At 42.1% G+C, this 22,921-nt stretch overlaps 1 protein-coding gene across 4 annotated transcripts in view; it reads left to right on the top strand.

Annotated features, from left to right (window-relative positions):
* TMEM131 (transmembrane protein 131) overlaps positions 1-22,921 on the top strand; it is a 211,592-nt gene that overhangs the window by 124,520 nt on the left and 64,151 nt on the right. For all 4 annotated transcript variants that reach the window (XM_044288480.1, XM_044288479.1, XM_044288478.1 and 1 more), the window contains exons 5-12: positions 6,930-7,053; positions 9,691-9,807; positions 12,458-12,580; positions 14,273-14,353; positions 15,550-15,700; positions 15,783-15,839; positions 16,069-16,130; positions 22,739-22,847. In XM_044288480.1, the coding sequence (XP_044144415.1) occupies positions 6,930-7,053; positions 9,691-9,807; positions 12,458-12,580; positions 14,273-14,353; positions 15,550-15,700; positions 15,783-15,839; positions 16,069-16,130; positions 22,739-22,847 (824 nt within the window). The remainder of the gene's footprint in view (positions 1-6,929; positions 7,054-9,690; positions 9,808-12,457; positions 12,581-14,272; positions 14,354-15,549; positions 15,701-15,782; positions 15,840-16,068; positions 16,131-22,738; positions 22,848-22,921) is intronic.

The raw sequence follows: 22,921 nt of genomic DNA, 5'->3' as shown, positions 1-22,921 counted from the left end.
GTATGAAGATCGCCTCCATTATAGTCTTTGTGAGGTGCCTTGTTATGAAGCTTTCATTGACGCCTGCTCTTGGGTAGGTTTTGGGCCACTGGTTTTCTGTAGCGTTTGTGGCTTTGCTCATGTCTATGCTGCAGACTTTCACACAGCACTGAACGGCGTCTAGTAGTACATAGCAACATGCAATGCAAGCCCTCATTCACACGTCTGTGTTCGTGACAACATCCATGAGAAGACGGTCTGTCAGTATTTCATCTGTGACCATGTCCATGAAGAGACCCTGTCCATATGTCCTTTTTTTTTTTTTTTTTTTTTTTTTTTTTTTTTAGCCCTACATCTGTCATCAATTTCCCATGTGCTCCGCACCAATCGATGGCATCCGTGTTCTGTCAGTGGTTTTCACGGACACATAGACTTCAGTGGGCATGTTTGGTCCACATTATGTCTCTGATGTTTTTCCATGGTGATTGGAAATACAAGGATGTGTGAATAAAGCACATTAAAACATGTGGCTATGCAAGCTGTCTATGGAGAACATGGACTGCACATATCTGTGATTCACCGACCTGTGCATGAGGCCTAAGGCTGAAAAAAGACGTCCATCCAGTTCGGCCTGTTACGTTCATCCAATTGAAGGCAATTTTTTTTCATCTTAAGGGAAATAATATCCTTCCCAACCCAAAATTTGAATAACTCCCTGGATCAACGACCCTTCTCCAGAAATCTCATAACTATAACCTGTAATATTATTATCCTCCAGAAATACATCCAGGCCCCTCTTGAATTCCTTTATTGTACTCACCATCACCACCTCCTCAGGCAGAGAGTTCCATAGTCTCACTGCTCTTACCGTAAAGAATCCAAAGTTAAAATACAGTAGGGTTAATTGCTGGGAGTCTGTTGTAGTCTGTAACTTTTCTTAAGACAAAAATGAAAGCTACAAATTTAGGCTGTGTTCACATCACCTTTTAGTCCCATGCTTAACATATGCACGTCACATACATGGTAAACGGATGCCTTACATATGACGACATCCATCCCCATAGGGTTTCGTTGCAAAACAAAAAACATTTTCTATATTTTATAAGATATGCCCCCTTGTTTGCCAAGTCTTTTGTGCTCTCCACATAGAGGTCTTGTCCATGAGATGGCGGCTAATGGAGGGTCATGTGACCAGGCAAATCTCCTCCATGTGATGTCTTCAGATACACTGTACCTGCCATCTGTACATGTACTGTTGGGGGTTAGTGCATGTGCAGTGTGTTTGACTAGAGAAAACACCACATGGAGGTGGTTCGTCTGATCATGTGACATTCCCTCATCGGCCATCTTATGGACAGGATCTCTATGTGGACAACACAGAAGATTTACCTAACAAGGGCATGGCTCATGAAACATGGCAAATGGCACAGAATATAAAGGCTATATTAGCTATTGCAATATACTCATTTTACATACATATCGGTCACAAATAGCCAGAAAGTGGCCAACCCCTTTAAGGATGTCTAAAAGTGATCTAACTGCAGACGGTCAGCATCCGCTTGCGATCATGTTATGTAACAGTTGTACACTAGGTTCAATGTATAGACACTAATTTTGAAAATACATTAGAATCAGTGTTGGTGTGAATACAATGTTTGTCTCGTTTAGTTTGTAGTGCATGGTGTGGTCAGGTCAGGCAGACATTGGCACGCAGATGTATCTGATGATTGAATTCTTAGCCATTTTCATTTCGTTATCTTTCAAAGTTTAGGACGAGGAACCGAAATCTAGAGGCCGCTTCAGTTTGCCAAACAAAAATTGTGGTTCTTTTCCAGAGTCTTTTTCCATAGATAGCCAAACATGTGGTTGGCAGACGCTCACTGAGGGTTGGCATCAGTGGAAAACATGGAATAGACAAGATGGAGAAAGGCAGTGCCATTGGTGTCTGTGAGCTGCACCATTCTGTGGAAATTATTGGGGTCATTTATCAAAGGAGCTGTGAAAAATGAAAGGTGAAATCTGATTAGTTGCTATGGGCAACTAAGCCAGTTCTACTTTACACTGGTTTCATAAATGACCGCAAAAACGGCATATTCAGCTTGTTAATTGTTAACATTATGTATGACTCCTGCACTTATCAATCTACACCTTCGGTCTGGGACAGCTTATAACGTCCCATGGCTGATAACATGCAAAGTTCCCACTCTGGTCCAGATATCGCCTCCTTACTATCTACAGCGTCTAACTGCTATATTCTCCTACTTCTCTTGCTTTCTAAAACTTAACATGGAGAAAACAGAGTTTTTGTCACTTTAACTCCCCCCAAAAAAATTATGAAAAGTTATCAAAAAGTCACACACACTTCAAAATGATATCACCGAAAAGTACAAAAAAAGAGCCCTCACACAGCTCCCACACACAAAACTACGAAAAGTTATAGGGATCTGAATATGGTGATGAGAAAAAAAAAATTCAAGTTTTATTTTTTTAAATCATTTCTCATTATTAAAACACAAGAAAAACTATACTAGTGTGATATTGTTGTAATTGTACTAACCTGGAGAATGGAGGTAATGCTGCAAAAAAAAGCTAATAAACCATAAAGCTGTGACGGAATATTTTTTCTTCCAATTCCCACAAAATTGTATGCAACCTTAAATGGTGCAATTAGAAAGTACAACTTGTCCCACAAAATATAAGCCCTCATAAGTCTATGTGAACAAAAAAGTTATGACTCTGGGAAGGTCGTCAGTATCAGATCAGCAGGGGCCTGTCTCCCTACAACTATGCCATCCTATTTACTTCAATGGGTTTGCTCCTTCCTATTCTATTGAATACTACAGAGTTGTCCCATTAAGATTTTAGTATCGATGGCCTAGCTTCAAGGAAAATCCTGGAATATCCCTTTAACTGTATGGAGATGCTCTGGCATGACCCGAAGAGGGCTGTGCATGTAAGGCATCCCAGACATGTTACATAGTTAATACGAAAAAAAAAAGGCCATCAAGTTCAACCAAGGGATAGGTGGGGACGCGAATCCCAGAAGGAAGTGAGACTCCGATTTCTACCTGCTGCGCTTTTTGCTCCGGCCAAAAATCCTGAACACTTGCTGCAAGGCCGGATCCGGAATTAATGCCCATTGAAAGGCATTAATCCGGATCCGGCCTTAAGCTAAACGTCTTTTCGGCGCATTACTGGATCCGACATTTAGCTTTTTCTGAATGGTTACCATGGCTGCCAGGACGCTAAAGTCCTGTTTGCCATGGTAAAGTGTAGTGGGGAGCGGGGGAGCAGTATACTTACCGTCCGCGCGGCTCCAGAGTAACGTCAGGGCGCCCCATGCGCATGGATTACGTGATCGCATGGACACGTCATCCATGCGCATGGGGCGCTCTGACGTCATTCTAGAGCGCCCTGGGAGCCGCACGGACGGTAAGTATACCGCTCCCCACTACTACTATGGCAACCAGGACTTTAATAGCGTCCTGGCTGCCATAGTAACACTGAACACATTTTGAAGATTGACCCGTCTTCAAATGCTTTCAGTTCATTTGCGTTTTTCCGGATCCGGCGTGTAATTCCGGCAAATGGAGTACACGACTGATCCGGACAACGCAAGTGTGAAAGAGCCCTTAACTTAGCTTGGACCATATCTACAGTTAGGCCTCTTTCACGCGGGTGTCCCGGATTTACTCCTGATGCGTCGCGTGTGCATTGCGGGAAACCCACGCGAGTACTCTCACAATTTCAGTTGCGTTCAGTTTTTATCGCACAGGTGCAATGCGTTTTGCACCCTCGTGATAAAAAACTGAATGCGGTACCCAGACCCGAACCCGGACTTCTTCACTGAAGTTTGGGTTAGGTGTTCGTTTCAATTTCTCTACTTCTATAATACATTGTAATACCTCCAAAAATAGTTATTACTTTACATTCCCCATGTTTGGATCATTTTGGGAATGATATTTTATTTTTTGGGGATGTTATAAGGCTTAGAAGTTTAGAAGCAAATCTTGACATTTTTCATAAATTTTCAAAAACCCAATTTTTAGGAAACCGTTCAGGTCTGAAGTCACTTTGCGAGGATTACATAGAAACCACCCAAAAATGACCCCATTCTATAAACTAAACCCCTCAAGGTATTCAAAACTGATTTTACAAACTTTGTTAACCCTTTAGGTTTCCCACAAGAATTAATGGAAAATAGAGATACCATTTCAAAATTTCACTTTTGTCAGATTTTCCATTTTAATAATTTTTTCCCGGTTACAAAGCAAGGGTTAACAGCCAAACCAAACTCAATATTTATTACCCTGATTCTGTAGTTTGCAGAAACACCCCATATGTGGTTGTAAACTGCTGTACGGGCACACGGCAGGGCGCAGAAGGAAAGGAATGCCATACGGTTTTTGGAAGGCAGATTTTGCTGGACAGTTTTACACCATGTCCCATTTGAAGCCCCCCTGATGCACCCCTAGAGTAGAAACTCCCAAAAAGTGGCCCCGTTTTAGAAACTTACTTTTTGTGATGTAAGGTGACAAAAAATGGTTTATTTAGCAGTTTTTATTTGAAATCTTTTAGAGTGTTCATCTGAGGGGTTAGGTCATGTGATATTTTTTATAGAGCCGGTCGATACGGATGCGGCGATACCAAATATGTATACTTTTTTCTATTTATGTAAGTTTTACACAAAAACAGCTTTTTTCAAACAAAAAAAAGATGTTTTAGTGTCTCCATATTCTGAGCCATAGTTTTTTTTATTTTTTGGGCAATTGTCTCAGGTAGGGGCTCATTTTTTGCTGGATGATGTGACGGTTAGATTGGTACTATTTGGTGGGCAAATGCCTTTTTGATCGCTTGCTCTTGTACTTTTTGTGATGTAAGGTGACAAAAAATGGTTTATTTAGCACACTTTTTATTTTACGGTGTTCATCTGAGTGGTTAGGTCATGTCATATGTTTATAGAGCCGGTCGATACGGCGATACCTAATATGTATACACCCCTCCCTATTTTTTACAAATTTTTTTAACTTTATTTGGGGAAAATGACGTTTTTGTTTATTTTTACGTGAAACTTTTAATTTTTTGGGGTGAAAACGTAATTTTGTCAACTTTTTTTTCAACTTTTTTTTTTTTGTCTTACTTTGGGACTTGAACTTTTGGGTGTATATTCCTTTACAATGCATTCCAATACTTCTGTATTGGAATGCATTGGCTGTATGAGTAATACTGTGTGTATTACTCATGCAGCTTCCGGGGCCTGTGAGATCCAGGGGACTGGATCTCACAGGCTCTTCACCGGAAGGCAGCGCAGATGCCTCAGGAAGGCATTGTGCTGCCTTCCATGCCATCGGGTCCCCCCCTAAGCCCCATGGGGACCCGGTGGCACAGCCGCCGCATTATAGAAAGCCGCAAACAGTCACGGGACCCCACCGCGCATTTAGCCTAGGTGCCTGCGCAATGATTTGAGCAGGCACCGGGTTCCGATCACCGCCCGCCGGTGTGTACAGGTATGTCATGGGTCCCTAAGGGGTTAAGAATGCTATTATTTTCCCTTATAACCCTGTCATCAGGATAGGTCAGTGATGGCAAACCTTTTAGAGACCGAGTACCCAAACTGCAACCTAAAACCCACATATTTATCACAAAGTGCCTACATGGGAATTTCCCCTGAATACTACAGTCCAGTATAGTATATCTTTGCGGATGCGGATCCGTTCCAGCCCCATTGAAAGTAAATGGGTCCGCACTCTTTCCGCAAATTGTGGAACAGGTGCGGACCCAAATTATGGACGTGTGAATGGACCCTAAAGGGGTTGTGTAGAAAGTGGACTAACATCTCAAAACAGAAGTGTTAGACTTAAAGCGGCTCTGTCACCAGGATCAACCATATTAAACAAGCACATCATGCAGATTAAAATTATACCTTTCTTTTGTCTGTACGATAAATAGCTGCAGAGAAATCAGCGTTTTTATTCATTTGAGCAATTCGAGCACTCAGAGGCGGGGCTGAATATTGTGGGCACTGCTAGGTAACACCCCCTGTCCTCTGCACACGCCCCTTCCCCTTGACTGACAGGGCTAGACATCAGGCTGAGGGCAGAGCTGTGTCCTGGCTCATACATATCTCCTGTATGTATGTGTATTTTAGTTAGATTGGGTTTGTCTATTATTGTGATTTAGATAGTTATATCACATTCTGTTAGTTAACCTTGGTGGGGAAACGTGTCGGGGTTAAAAATATTACTGACCTCATTATCTGTGTGATATTCCCAACGTACAGGGATGTACAGGGCCAGACAGGTGAGTTTTGGGGACAGGGAGATCCCACCATCAGGAATCATCCCTGGGCAACAGTTAACCTAGGGGCAGGTACAGGGAGAGAATCATCCCCAGCACCTGTCAAAGTGCCCTAACCTTCCCCCAACCCAGTGAGGCGGCACTCGGAGCCCTCTCTGTGGGCACCCACACCCTGGAAAAAGTCTATGGTGTACCAATATGCCTTAGACTTTCCTGTCACTCATCAGCGCAGGGCGCACCATGAACAGCACTGGCAGCGCATTGAATGTAGGCAGGATATTGTAGATAAATGATACAGTACATGGAAGATATACTATATTGGACTGTACTATTCAAGGTAAATTGCTGTGTTGGCACTTTGCGATAAATAAATGGGTTTATGTTGCAGTTTGGGCGCTCGGTCTGTAAAAGGTTCGCCATCACTGCCCTAACCTATACCTATCACCAACGTCACAAGTGCCCTTGTGGAATTTGCACTATCTACATGCTATTAATTTTCACCAATTCACGGTGCTATCTGGGCGACTGTCCTGTTTCTCAAATACCCTCTTTAGTGCTGTTATTTTTTCAACATAACCTCATATGTGATGGAGTAAAAATGTCACCACTGTATTTGTTGAAGGATTTTAACAGTTTCTTGTATTTTATCATAGGCCTGTGGGGATGCCCAAAATGGAAAAAGTTTACTTGCACAATCCTAGTTCATATGAAACTATTACTTTAATATCTATATCAGCAACAACATCGCATTTTCATGCATCTTTTTTTCAAAATAGGGTAAGTAACGTTTGGTTAGATGCAAATCTGATTGTTTTCCCGCTTCCTTCTTTCTTAGCCAATTTTATTCAAATCTCAAATGAAGTTTTCATTCAGTGCATGTAATGTTTGTCTATGGAGTTGCAATGCAGCCTACTGTGACGCAACTAATGCAACTCTTACTCTGTAGCTGCAGGCTGGTCAGGGTGCTTATGCTTACCCTTGTCTACCACCAAATGTGCCTACATTGGTCAGGTAATCATCAGAACTGAACCATGGTGCAATGGAAGAAGGTGATATGATCATATTTTCTTTTACATCGTGTGGTTGGCCAGGTGTGTGTGCGTCGCTTACCAGGGCAAGAGATGGTAGCAGAATGCACTGTAGGAAAGAAGGCCAGGCTAGTGGAGGTGGTGTGATATGATAAAAAGTTCATAGTGGTGACTTGAGCTCCAAATTCCCCAGATCTCAATCCACTTGAGAAGCTATGGGATATTCTGGAATAACAAGTCCTTTGAGGCAAACGTGACAACTTATAGGAAAACACTGCTAATGTTTTTTGTGCCAGATGCTAAAGGACACCTACAGACATTTTGTAGAGTAAATCCATCACTGGTAGGTCAATGATTGCTTGCCGTGGTGTATGGAACGTCACCACTGCAGCCTAAAGAGTATTTCGCTGTCTGCAGCCTGGGGAATAGGATTGAGCTGCAGCGCTGGAGTGGGAGGCAGCTGGGAAGGAACGTTTACATGTTTTTATGTTATTGGGTTTCCTACATAAAAATAACTTTGTATGGCACCTGGTCGTAAGGACGCTGAAGTGATTACCAATTGCAGCACTTGGTGTTGGGCTTTAATCCGTTGCACTATGCATGTATGGTGCAGTATTAAAGCTCCTGCTATTAAGCAGGGGCAGGTTGAGTACCTGGCCATCAGAGACAGCCAGGGAACCAGGGAGAAAAAAAAAGTGTTTTATTACTGACTCGACTCTCCCTTCTCCTGTGGCGCAAAGCGCTCAAGCGCTCAGTGAGCGAATTCAGGAAGCAGCGATTACGCCTCAGAAAATCACGTGATCACCGTGTGTTTCAGGCAGTGAAGAGCTGCTGGTTCTTAGCAGACCCTGGTCATCTCTGCCTTTGTACAGTCCTTCCAAAGTGGGCGATTACAGATGAAATAGTGTAAAATTTTTAAAAAGTTGTCATTGTCCCCAGACATGTCATTTAAGTCTTTTCAAGCTTGGTCATTAGGGGTTTACTGTAATTACGAACGGAAAATAGAAGTAAGTTTGCATTTTACACCCATTTTTCCCATATTCCCAAACATAAAACTTAAAAAGTAAAACAATACTAGTTCTGTCCTAAAGACCTTTTCTAGTATTTCTAGTATTCTAGCAGTGTAATTTGTTACACCCTAATTCACTAACATCCATACATGTAAACAGGAAGTCAGTCTATCCCTGTGGCTGACTTCCTGTGAACTTCAGGATGACATAATCACCAATCAAATCCCTCCTAGCAGCTCCCAGGCCCCTTCCCTCTCGATCCTCTATGTTCCTTTGTATATCCCTGTTTTCTGGTGAAGATATAATATCTCCCTTATCTAAAGGACCAGGAGTGTTGATATATAGTAAATACAGTAATTGCATACAGTGATTAGCTGCAGTTATGTAAACCTCCTGCATCACACTCCCTGTCTGTACTATCTGTGTGTGTTGACTCCCCAGTGTAGGTGGATGATAGGGCAGAGAGGGAAGATGGGCTCAAACGTCGTCACATAGAAAAACCTGGAGACCTTGAGGGGCTAGCAGCTGTGTCACTAATCTGTCATGGCTGCCGTTACACAGATGAGTGCCTTGTGGTGAGACTCTGCCCTTTCTGTCTCAACAAAACCAGGCATGATGGGAAATGTAGTATTCATTAAGAATATCTTCTTAGTATCTGAGGGTAAGAGGGAATCAAGATGGCAAACACCCCACAAATTGCACATCAAATAAAACAGGTATGCAGAAGGCAAACACAAGAGCCTGTATCTTATTCTTTAATAATGGCCTGTCCTGCACTATCTGTGCTTCTTTAGAATTAGTAAATTGCACAAAGTGTGCCACGAGTATTTCTAAAGCACTCCCTGAGCACTGAGCCTAGGATATCCTATTAATAGCAGTGTTATGGACCGGTGACCTTCAGTACCTCACATCCATCTCTTTTTATTGCTTTATTATTTTTGGAACAGTAGTAAAAACCTGGCTGTCCCAGTAATTCCGTCCTGCCCGGGCCATGACAGATGAATTACATCCTTCACAAACTTACTCCAGTAAAATATACTTTTTCTACTGCTTGTGTCTCTATCGAAGCCTTTTTCCTGAGTTGTGTGTTATATAAAGACAGATTTCAGTAACCTACAGAAGGCAGCAGTATAGGAGCAGAGCAGGAAAAATACCAGTCACACAACTATCAACACTGCCTAATGCAGGAGTTTGTTCACTTTTCATTAGGTTGGTTTTGTGGGAGGGACTTTAATAAAATAATGGATCAGTATAGTCTTATTTCTTTATGCTTGTATGTATGTATCTGAATTGTCATTATTTGTTGCAGTCAGTTTTCATTTTTTTTTTTTTTTTAATACCATGTTAATGTGTTCCCTTTTTTTCTTCCTGTGCAGAAAATCCTCCCAGGTGGGAACACATCGTTTGATGTGGTGTTTCTCGCAAGAGTAGTGGGAAACGTAGAAAATACTTTATTTATAAACACCTCAAATCATGGGGTTTTTACCTATCAGGTAGGACATCACGTGTAGGTAAAGATGACAATGCTGCAACATCTGCTACCAGGAAAACCACTTTTATTGTTACTCATCTGGTACTGAAAGGGGTTACCCATTCCTATCCTCAGTGAATGGGAGCAGGGCTACACCAACCAGCTCTGGCCACTACTCAACCTACTGGGCTGTGTAGTCTGACACTTGGTTACGGAATGACTGCTTGGCGAGAGTTCAGGGTGTCAAAACCCCCATCTGTATAAAAGAACTGTAAAACCCTTTTAAAAGAGTGCAAGCAATACAGGCTGTTTATCAAAAGCCTTAGGCCTCTTTCACACGGGCGTCACCTTTTGGCTCCGGATGCGTCCCAGGTGCATTGCGGCAAACCCGCACAAGTAGGTACACAATTGCAGTCGGTTTTGACTGCAATTGCGATCCGTTCAGTTCTTATCGCGCGGGTGCAATGTGTTTTGCGCGCTAATGAGAAAAAAACTGAATGTGGTACCCAGACCTGAACTTCTTCACTGAAGTTCAGGTTTGGGTTCAAGGTTGTGTAGATGTAATTATTTTCCCTTATAACATGGTTATAAGGGAAAATATCAGCATTCTTAATACAGAATGATTAGTAAATTAGGGCTGGAGGGGGTTAAAAAAATAAATAAAAAAATTTAACTCGCCTTAATCCACTTGTTCGTGCAGCCCGACTTCTCTTCTTTCTTCAGGACCTGGGTAAAGGACCTGTGGTGACGTCACTGCGCTTATCACATGGTCCATCACATGATCCATCGTCATGGTGATAGATCATGTGACGGACAATGTGATGAACGCAGTGACGTCACCACAGGTCACTTTTCTCCTGCACAGCAAAGAGGAAGAAAGAGAAGCCGGGCTGCGCGAACAAGTGGATTACGGTGAGTTACATTTTTTTTTAAAACATTTTTTTTTAACCCCTCCAGCCCTATTTTAGTAAGCATTCTGTATTAAGAATGCTATTATTTTCCATTATAACCATGTTATAAGGGAAAATAACATAATGGTCGGGTCCCTATCCCGATTGTCTCCTAGCAACCATGCGTGAAAATCGCACCGCATCCGCACTTGCTTGCGGATGCTTGCGATTTTCACGCAGCCCCATTCATTTCGATATGGCCTGCGTTGCGTGAAAAACGCACAAAGTAGAGCATGCTGCGATTTTCACGCAACGCACATGTGATGCGTGAAAATCACCGCTCATGTGCACAGCCCCATAGAAGTGAATGGGTCCAGATTCAGTGCAGGTGCAATGTGTTCACCTCACGCATTGCACCTGCGCTGAAATCTCACCATTGTGAAAGAGGCCTTAGACTAGTCAAAAAAAAAAAAACTCTACTGTTCCCTAGCCACAGACATTCCAACACTTGTCCGGGCCCTTGCTGGTCTCTACCTCCTGGTGCCTTGTGACATGTAGAAAATGCCTGTTCAGCCAATCACAGACTACAGTGTGACCCGACTCAGCCACTGGTAGGCTTATCTGGTATTTTATATATGTCAGTAGGCACCAGCGGACCAGGGAGGGAGTGGTGGGGGAGTGATGAGGTGAATGTAGTTGTTGTTTTTTTCCACCATTCTCAGGTTGTTGTAGATAATTTGCATTGCCTGGACAAACCTTTTTAAGCTGAGCTGTGCCCCCATTGAATTAACTTTTGTTTGGCCTTGATAAATTTAGGTATTAATGGGTGGGGCAAGGCTGACCGATAATGTCTATGGACAACTTAAAGTGTAAATGTCATTTTGGGTAAATTAATAGTCTATCGAAGCTGTAACTGATCGTTACTAAAGGACAGTATGTCTTCAGTGTTTTACTGGACACTAAAGATGCCTGTGTAACAAGTCAGATAGGTAGGTGATGGACAGTGATAGTTAACGAGGACCTGTCACCGCTCCTGACATGCCTGTTTTAATACCTTCATGTATTCACCATGTAATAACAATTCTGGAACATCTATTCTTATGGCTCTATGTTGTGCCATTCCTTTATTATTTGCACTAGAAGTTATGAATGAATTGCTAGCAGTCTGCAGTAAGGGCATATAGGGGTAGTAACCATTTGGGGGGGGGGGGGGGGTGTACCTGCAGACTCACTCTATCCAATCAGTGCTGCCATTTTCAGACTGCAGGTACACCCCCCCCCCAGCTGGTTACCTCCCCTCTGTACCCTTACTGCAGACTGCTAGCAATTCACTCATAACTTCTAGCAGAAATAATAAAGGCATGAGATAATAATGGAGACTCCGGAATTGTTATTACATGTGGAATGCTTGAAGCTACTAAAAAAGGCATGTCAGGAGTGGTGTCAGGTTCACTTTAAGGCCACATATCCACAGTCAGGAACTGAGGTAGTCACAAGAGGTGGCTGAAAGCCTCTGCATATCACACACAGGCATCTTCTGATGACAGATTCTTCTTAGCAACTCCGTTAGAGCGAAGAAGACTGTTATACCCTGTTTATAGTAGAAAATAACATGTTTCTCTAATAAAGTATATGACAGAAATGTTTAATAGCCTGGTCCCTACATTATATTAAAAATAAACTGAAACCACAGTCACACTTTAGGAAATCTGTAGTCAGTATAACATGGATTCTTTCTAATTAAGCCTTGTTAAGAAGTGTAAAATATTGACTGTATTCCAGGTTTTTGGCGTTGGGATCCCCAACCCATATCGTTTGCGCCCATTCATTGGGGCACGAGTTCCTGTAAATAGCAGTTTTTCACCTTTAATTAATATTCACAACCCCCACAGTGAACCTTTGCAGGTAGGTGCACATATTACTTACTCTTTTTGGTGTGAATTTTTTTATTTAATTTTTTTAAGTCTTGTAAAGTTGTAGTATGCGCAAACGCCTTATTCATGTGTATGAAACACTGACAAATCTCTAGTAACTGGGTGCACGAGGACACTAATAAGGAGTAGTATTTATCCTATTTCACCTAGACTTTATTTTAGCATGTACAGTGTATTTGACTGCTGGTATTGCTGTTTTCATGATAATGCAAAATCTTGAAGCTATGCATATCTCCCTATATTATTGTCCTAATTGCTTCTCGGTATTACAAGAAGTAGAAGCCATGTCCACTGCTCACACACAGACATGCTGATGGTTAGTTCTGTTGTTTGCTGGTATTTAAAAGATACTCTGTATAAAACAGCTCTATATATTTTTTGCTATTCCCCCTGGAAATATATGAATAAATTAAATCCCATTGCAGTGTATAGGAACTAGGAAAACCGTATCGCTTGCTGTCCTATACTGTGTCCGTAGCTCCCATGCATTGCAATGGGAGCTGCTGAAACAGGGGAGTGCTGGCCTGCTCTGCTGTTTCCAGGCCACCTGGTTGTCAAAGCTTAGTTCCGCGTGGGATTTACGGGGCACTGAGGAGAACTAGGACGTCAATCAACTGGACATGGGCGTGCCAAAGGGTGAGAGGACAGAGCCTCTAGGTGCTGCAGCAACGCCCCACTAGCACCTAGCGGGTCATTAGCATATTATAAAAGTCTTTATTTTGAGGGAACGGCGGCAGGCAGGGAGTTAAAATCAGTTATGTTCTGCTGACATTAGCACATCGCTGTCAGTCAGCTGCATACCGATTTTTCTGATGACAGAAACCCTTTAGGTATTTACTACAATGGTCATGTCAAAAGAGCTTACACCGTCTTCTTTAGATTTCCTATCAGCATTCTAGTAAGTGTAATTGCAACCACTAAATATCCCTTAAAATTAAGGCTACTTTCACACTGGCGTTTTGGCTTTCCATTTGTGAGATCCGTTTTTGACCGCTTGTGAGAGGCCTGAACGGATCAGTTTTGCCCTAATGCATTCTGAATGGAAAAGGATCAACTCAGAATGCATCAGTTTGCCTCCGTTCAGTCTCCATTCCGCTCTGGAGGCGGACACCAAAACACTGCCTGCAGTGTGACGAAACTGAGTCAAATGGATCCGTCCTGACACACAATGTAAGTCTATGGGGACGGATCCGTTTTCTATGACGCAATCTGGCACAATAGAAAACTGATCCGTCCTCCATTGACTTTCAATGGTGTTCAAGACGGATCCGTCTTGGCTATGTTAAAGATAATATAAACGGATCTGTTCTCAACGGATGCAGGCGTTTGTATTATCTGAACGGATCCGTCTGTGCAGATCCATGACAGATCCGCACTAAACGCGAGTGTGAAAGTAGCCTACTGTAACTCACAAGGGCTGTAAAGATTAGATCTTCACATTGTGCAACCCTCTCAACTATCAAGATACAACTTCTTAAAAATAGAGGTACTCTTAGGTCACATGAACCATTTTTAGGGAGAGACAGTGCTATTAAATTATTATATTTGTCATAGTGACATGTCCATTTAAACTATTTAATTATTAGAAAGGTAATGGTAATGGTGTGCTGGGTTTAAATGATAACAGGGCTTTTTTTTTCTTTTTTTCTTTTTTTTTTTATAGGTGGTAGAAATGTATTCCAGTGGGGGTGATCTGCACTTAGAACTTCCAACAGGCCAACAAGGAGGCACGAAGAAATTATGGGTGAGCATCCTTATGATCCTGTTGGTCTGGACGATGCAACCTTCTCTTTTTGCTAAGGCCTGATTAGGGTTATCTGCGTATGGGCCATATCGGGTTGGATGGTTGGCAAAAGGGATCAGTATTAAAACCCTCTGTCATGGTTCTAAAAATGGAAATAGAAGGACTTTACTCTGCTTTGATGACATCAAATAAATCAGGTGCTTCATGGAAAGGACGTGTTCACAATCAACATATGGATAGATTCCCCAGCATACTCAGAGATTGAATGTAGTTCAGTTCTAATGTTTATTGGAAAATCTAAAATTCCATCTAAAAGTCCACATATGGTGCATATAGCGATAGTGGTATCTGGTAATAGTGACTGAAGTCTAACCTTTCGATGCAACAATGAAAGCGAGTGGAAAAGGAAGCTCTGGGAAAAGTACGTTTAGAGAACCATGACTGAGCCCAACTCTGAGCAATGAGCACTATACACCGAGATCATTGTAAGGCTCCATATTAGTTTTCAAAATAAAATGGAAACTTCCACTTCATAATCAATAGACATAGACAACAATCCGACAGACTTGTAGAAGGAATGCAATTCAGTTCCAAAGTTTAATAGAAAATCCAAAATTGTGTATAAAAGTCCACATATGGAGAAAATAACAATAGTGGTATCTGGTAATAGTGACTGAAGTCTGAGTTTTTGGTCCAGCAATGGACCTTGGTCAAAGGAAACCCTGGAGAACAGCAGTGTGGCACCACAGGGGGTAAAAAATATCCTCCCGAGGGATAGCATTTTCCTGCAGTGCTGCTTTGCTTTTTCTCAGGAGGATATTTTTGCCCTGTGGGGCCACACTGCTGTTCTCCAGGACTTCCTTTTCAACTACTTTTTGCTTCCATTTGTGACTCTGTGTATAGGACATGCTTCATTTTTTTGCTGAGCTGTGCAATGGAAGAAAAGGGGCCCCATAGAAATGAATGGGACAGCATCTAATCCGAAAAAAACCCCCAAAAAAACGGATCTGAACTGCTGTCTGAATAAGCCCTAAGGATGGAACTCCTTACATTCTGATTTTCCCTTTTGTCAGCTGTTAACATGCATCAGTTGATGTTTTTTTTTCTCTAGTGTATGGTTCCTAGCGGTGATGCAGCAATTTAGATGAAAAGAATGTATTGACAGGATGGTACTTACAATTCTTATTATTTTTTAGGAGATACCACCATATGAAACAAAGGGTGTAATGCGTGCAAGCTTCTCTTCTCGAGAGGCTGACAATCACACTGCGTTTATTCGAATTAAAACCAATGCATCTGACAGCGCAGAGTTCATTATCCTTCCTGTGGAGGTGGAAGTCACAACAGGTTGCTTACTTAGAAACTATACAATACAAGTGTAAATTTTTCTTCACTGGAGGCATAATGATGTGACTTTTTTTCTTTTCAGCTCCTGGCATTTATTCTTCAATAGAAATGCTAGATTTTGGTACTTTACGAACACAAGGTGAGTCCGATGTAACCAAGCTGGCGTTCACTCAGTAATTGTTATTAGGCATGAAGTTGTCGGCTCTTGAATTCACGCAGTGCCTTGTCATTCTTTTCCACACTGCTAATTTGCATCTCCTTTCTCTATGTCTTTGGTTTGTTGTAGTTTTGTACTTTGGTTATTATGTGCCCCATAAAGACACATAACAGCATTTTTCTCACAAACCTTCTCTTCTTTTGTCTTTCAGATATTCCTAAAGTTCTGAATCTCCATTTACTAAATTCAGGAACTAAAGATGTTCCAATAACTGTAAGTAGTCTTTCTTTTAGTTGTCTTCATTTACATTTTTGTAATTTTAAGGTTAAATGCACACAGCAGAAATGTCTTCTATTGAAAAATCTTTCCCATGCATCTGAGCAGGGTTGTTTCTCCAGGGGCAGACATTTTTTCTGTTACAAATCTGCTATGTGAAAATATATCTTAGGCTTCTTTCACACTGCAGTCAGGCGGTTCCGACAGAGAACAGCCTGCCAGAAGTCTCTGGATCTGGCATTGCTAGATGGTAACGGAATCCACCCTTTGACTATAATTGGGTCCGGGGGAGATCTGACTGCTAGCCAGCAAATATGGAGGGATTCAGCTGGACAAATCTACCGTGTGCAACCAAATTCTAGCATATTTGCCGGGTAGCGGACGGATCTCTGCCAGATCCTGTTATAGTCAATGGGGTCGGTGGGTATTCCAGTACCATCTGGCAGGCCGTTCTCTGCTGAAACACTTGCCAGGAGTGTTAAGCTAGCCTTAAAGGGGTTCTGCAGTTCTTTTAAATTGATAATCTGTCCTCTGAATAGATCATAAGCATCTGATCGGCAGGGGTCTGACACCTAGGACTCCTGCTGGTAAGCTGTTTGTGAAGGCAGTGGCGCTCCTGGAGCACTTTGGCCTTCTCGCTGTTTTCCTCAGGCCAGTGATCTCGCGACTAGAATCTCACGACCAGGCCAGTGATGGCCGGAGGAAAACCGCAAGAAAGCCAAGGGGCTCCAGGAGTGCCGCTGTATTCTCAAATAGCTAATCGGCGGGGGTTCTGGGAGTCGGAATGCTCAGATGCTGATTATCTATCCAGATGATGGCTCATCAATTTAAAAGAACTGCAGAACCCCTTTAATGTTGTATTACTTATCTTGATGTGGCAGGCGTTTTCGGGAGGGAGAACGTTGCTATTACATTGTTTGCCGATGGCCGATCGTGATTAGACACCACGATCTGCTGCCTGCAAACATGTAAAAAAATATTAAAATTGCCCGATGAACAAGCGTTTGCTTGTTCATCGGGCAATCTTCGGCAGTATTACATTGCCAAGTGATTGCTAATGAGCGTTGATACGAATGCTCGTTAGCCATCATCTGCCGAAAGGTCGGCAGGTGTAATACAGGCTTCAGGTGCTTATTTACGAGTCTTTTGGCACATTTACTAATCCTAATATTTAGACAGTTAAACTTAGATTAGATGGTCAATAAATGCACCATAGTAATCACATTGAAGGCTGTTGGTTAGTGGTGCATCTTTAGTTTGTTTAGTTTACAACTTTTAGTTGGCTTATTTTGCATCAGAATTTTGTACCAAACCTTTGGCGTGCATTATCACATTTTAACCTTTCTATTAAGCTTTGAACCTCAGAGACCAAGGCTAAAAAAGTGTCTAAACCACTTAATAAACCTGGAACATTTTGTGAATATGTTTATGTACTGTATCCGCCTTTCAAAGTACCAACCAAACAAATAGATACAGCAACTGAAAGTAATGTTTGGAAAATGATTATTTCTGCCTTCATGCTTCAAGTAATATAGATTCTGGTAATTCCTGTCCTGAAGTATCACAAGATGAGATGAATAACTACTGTATACTGTACCTTCAACTGTATACACCAGTCACGTTGCATATACCAAAGGCAATCTTCCTCATGACATGCCCTGCAGATTTTAAAGTTCTCTTTGCATGGAATCCTTTTCAATATAGCGCGCAGGTTTTTTTTAGGTCATGTAATCCTTTAATATATTAGTGACTCCAAGTTACGACCATGGGTTACACTGAACCAGTGCCTTATATGTTGCCACTCTGTTTACCACTGGTAAGGGATGATACCAGATAGTAACAGAGAAGAAAGTGAGAGGAAAGTGTCTGCAGATGTTCTGAAGCTCTGGGAAGGCCTGTGTCGATAAAAAAAGCTAGTTATATTACTTTACTCTGTGCTAAGCTCGTCAGCCTAATAGAGAACTTCAACCCTACAAGTCAGCAGAGAGAACCATATTGTAGCACCTGGTGCATTCATACCTTACACAGTAGGCTACTTGGTTTTAGTAGGTGCTTCAGACGTTGCCTTGTAGAACAGCTTCTAATGGAAACAAACAGCATTGTGGTCGAAGATTAGCAAACCTTTTCAAGGCTATGTTATAATTGCTTTTATTTATTTCTCCATACATCTAACCTTGAAATTTCATTGAGACCGTGTAGAGTTTGTCGGGTTCCTTTCCGTATGCCATATATTCATTTACTCTTGTCACTACATTCCTTCAAAGACCCTGCTTAATTAACGGCACACCAAAATAGTAACAAACACCAGCGTATGTATTTGAGGCATGGACTTCAAGCACACATATTGGTTTCTTGCATTCCTAAAGCACTCCTGTGCAGGTTTCATTGAAGGGCCCCAATGAAGTTTTAAAGTGAAGTCACTTCTATGGAGTTTCTTAAAGGGAACCTGTCAGCTAAAAAAACTCACCGTAAACCACCAGCATTACCTTACAGATGTTCTCATCGGGTTTCTAAAGTTGGTTTTCTCTTTGCGCTCTAATGCACCCAGTCGCAGAAAAACAGTTTGATTCCCCCGCAGGCCGTGTGTAAATTAAGTTCTTGAAGTCAAGGGGGCAGCGGCTTTCTGGCTTGAAGTCAAGCACGCTGCACCCCCTTCCCACCCCTTCACATTTGATTAATGGGCTCCGTTCTAATTTCAGGTACTATTCGAGCCTGAAATGTCACGCATGCGCTGTGTTGTCATGATTCTGGCGCCTGCGCATTGTTCCTTGCTGCTATGTACTTGTCTTAAGCGGCTCGTGTGTGAGCGTGCCACAAAACATTGTGTGCTCCTGGTCTAGTTAGTGACATATACGCACGGCATTGTTTTGTGACGCGAGCCTGCACATTGAGCTGACAGGTTCCCTTTAAGTTTACATGGTAAATATGACTTATTGGCTATCTACAGTTTAATCGGTGGTGAGAATCTAATGCACGCTTCAGTATCACACAAATAGCCCCCCCCCCCCCCACACACACACACGGAAAAAAAAATCAGACAAGGAATTCATGAAGTGAGGAATTTATTTGAATTACTTACTTGGCCCGGTGCTGTAGCTCAGCGGTGAAGTAAGAGTGCAAAAGTGGTGTTTGATCAGGTCATTAATTCGACCAAGCTGTAGTACTCTGCACCACCGCTACTTAAGTACTGTGTTCTGCAGTACGTACCATGCTCACTACTAGGAAGACGCAGCTGATCGGGGGGAGAAGTGAACCCACACAAATCTAATATTGATGGCCTGTCTTAAGAATAGACATACGGTAATCAATTTTAGGTGGCTGGGTAACCCCACAAAGTCTAGGACTGTGCAGTGACTTTAGTTGCGTACAATTCGTGTGACCAACAAATGTGTGCGATTTTGTCTGCCACTTTCAGGTGCCTTGAAGTCCCCAGACTATATTAGGCTGCAATTTTGCTGTGAGTTGTACACAGTTTAGCATTTCCGAACCCATTAGAGAGACACAAGCTGCTATGTCACAAGTGAGTCGCACACAATTTACATTGTGCTCAGCCTGCAACCAAAAATCCGGCAGTTATTTTTCTAGACTGTTGTCAGTCGCATCACAATCACGTGTATTGTAAAAGTGAACACATTAACTAATTACTTGCCATATAGTTATAGCCTGAGATGCTGTTCTACAAGCAAGATTTTTGTTGTAAGCTTTATGCTAGCATCGTCCGATCTATAAATCACCAGATTGGTTATTCTTTATGATCAAATTACGCAGTTCAATGTAGTTGACTGCAACTTGCCAGAAATATTGAAATCGGGGCAAACAAGCAAGTTAGCAACCCATTCCTTATCGGTGGGACTTTATATGCCATGCTGCTGCAGTGACCAAGTGAGAATGCACAACTTATCTTCTAACACGCAGCCTTTGTCTGTCTAGACTTGTGTATTTCCATTCATGGGTGACAGATTTGAATGGAAATATACCAATATTGGAAAGATACCAATATAAATAAGCGTATGTATATTGGTGTCTAATGACAAGCCCATGGCTAGGCATGCATTCTTATATGTGGGTGCGCCCAAAATATTTCAATCCTCACTACATTACGTAGTTATATAAACCCAGGTAATTTAGGTAAATATCTGGACTGGGATGTAAAGGAATTTGTAACTGGTTGGGGAAGGAAACTACACGGAAAATTAACTTCTGTAGGAAGAAATCTTTGGGGCACATTTATTAAGACTGCCGTTTTCTGGTCCAGACCTTGGTGCTGCATTCTGTGACTCTTTCCCGCTCGCACCAGGTCTAAAAAAGTGGGTGTCGTGCATCCACCCACTTTTTTAGACCTGGCGTGAGTGAGGAAGAGTCACAGAATGCAGCTCAAAGGACCTTTGCACTGCAATCTGCACCAGAAATACACCTAATATAGGCTTATTTCTGTTTAATAAATGACCCCCTTTATCTTTGTAGGGTTTTCATTGCTTGCATTCCTTGAAGTTCAGTCTAGGCTGTCTGATAATTTACTTGCATTTATTGTGCCCACCATTGCCAGCCTTTGTGGTGATTATGGTTGAGGGTTTTTATGCGATATTTAGACCAAGTTAAGAAATCATGTTAAAGGCCTACAATATTGTAACATCATCCTTCAGTGGGACTGGTTGATTTAGTTCCTAGATGGCCCAGTGCTCTGTTCTGCCATTTTATAGTGTAAATATTATCGGCCATACCAGAGATGGTTCTGTAGACACCACTGTTTTTGGGGTTCTTGCCCCTCAGTAGTACAGAGCAAGAGACTTTCTGATGGGCCTGGATTTCATTGAAGAGACTCGGTGAGAGCTGTTTATGGACACTTATTTGCATCTAAACATCTCATTTAGCCATCTAGTGCCCTCCTCTGTACTTATAATTGGGGCAAGAAACTGCTGTCTACAGATGAGTGTAAGTTACATTCCAAAGTACACACCATGGGGGTCATTTATTAAGACCGACGATTTAGACAGATGGGTGCAGGCCTCTACGTAACACAACACCATTTTGGTGCTTGGTGCTGCGGGCCGTGCGACATGCCGGCCGTGCTCACTTGCTGGTGTAGTTTAAGACCATTTTTTCCATAAACTGGTGTGGAAAATGATGAATGAGATGGGCTGGCCAGCCCGCCCTCTTCTCCGCCCACGCTACTCCCCATATTTCCACAATATGTGGAGAAAAGTTGCAGGTTTTGCTGCAAAACCCCTTTGCGACAAAATCTGCAACAAAAATACACTAAAAAGTGTCATAAAAACAATAATAAATGACCCCTTATATGCAGCAGCACGCTCTGTGTAAAGATGCATGGTACGCTGGTACACAGCTGATTACAGGAGGTTCTGACCACCAGAGGCTAGAACTTTTTCCTATAATGTGTAATTACGGCCACCACTGATGGATTGCAGTCTGGTCGTAACCATGGAAACAAGCACTCTATAATGTGATGGAAAAATAAATCAAACCAGCAAAGGAGGCAATATGGACAATAACAATACATTAGTAAGTGGCTTGTATTTCTCTACATGATAAATGCCATTTGCTGAAGTTAGACACCCCCTAGTGTCTCCTAGTTGTAGCTGCCGTCTGTAGGAAATCACCTTTTCACTGGAAGATGGCCAGACACAAAGATGTGAAAAATAGCTTCTCATTTTTATATAGTAAATATAGCAGTAATGCAGTTCAGATTTATCCGTGTTTCTAGCGTTTGCTTGTGCCTGCATCTAGTGCCTATTCGCTTTTGCATTGCAGCCATGGTTAGCGTGCACCTGTACTGTATTTCATATTGTGTGGAGGTGCTGGTCTAACTGTTTTTTGTATTCTGAATCGCATACCTTTTTTCCCCTCACGGAGCACTAGATTTATTTTATGGCTTTCGAGATATTCCCTTTCAGAATGCCACCAGAAAAGACTTATCCATGTGATATATGCACAGCTTAAGAACAGGAGATGCTCTCGTAGAATGGCTCCCTGCTTTGGCCTGAGCAGAGCGCACCTCTCCGTGATGCCCATATTCCCTAATAGGGGCAAACCCCTTTATTGATTTTTTTTCTAATCTCCAGTGCCATCAGTTGGCCTCCAGTTCATCTCATTTCCATAGTATATTTATTGGGCAGAATCATGTAGTATGGTTTGCTGTTCTACCGAGTAAAAGTACAATGGGTTGAGCAGCACATCTAGAACCGCGCTTAGAATCTGCACCCACCTTTGGATCTTCTGACGCCCAATCCTGCCTCACTATCTAACAGTAAGTAGACCTATCCAAGACATAGCCCTGTGGGATCACTGGCTGCAATAGATTTCAAATCTAGGATAATTTACAATTAACTGGATGATAGGACCTGTGTATGTGTAGAGAGGTTAAATGGTATACGTATCGTATACCAGAGGAGAGGAGAACATTTCTTCTATTGAGTTTATTGTATCACAATCAGATATGGCGAAAATGAAAAAACCCGTAGACGTCTATAATGCAGTGCTCTTTTTTATTTTAAATGGAGAAAAGACCTGTGATTTTGGAAGTTCCATATGCTAATAATATGCTTTCCATCCCTTGTCGTGCTCATTTTCACTTGTATTTTGTTTAGAGCGTTCGGTCGACGCCGCAGAACGATGCAGTAACTGTGCACTTCAAACCCATAACGCTTAAAGCTTCCGAGAGCAGATATACCAAAGTTGCAAGTATAAGTTTTGATGGTGAGTTAGCATCTGTTGAATGCACACTGTAAACCAGTGTCCCAATATGCTTCACCTTGGCCCGGCCGCAGCCT

Source organism: Bufo gargarizans, chromosome 3, assembly GCF_014858855.1.
Source record: "Bufo gargarizans isolate SCDJY-AF-19 chromosome 3, ASM1485885v1, whole genome shotgun sequence".
NCBI lineage: Eukaryota > Metazoa > Chordata > Amphibia > Anura > Bufonidae > Bufo > Bufo gargarizans.
This window is presented reverse-complemented; position numbering and strand designations above follow the sequence as displayed.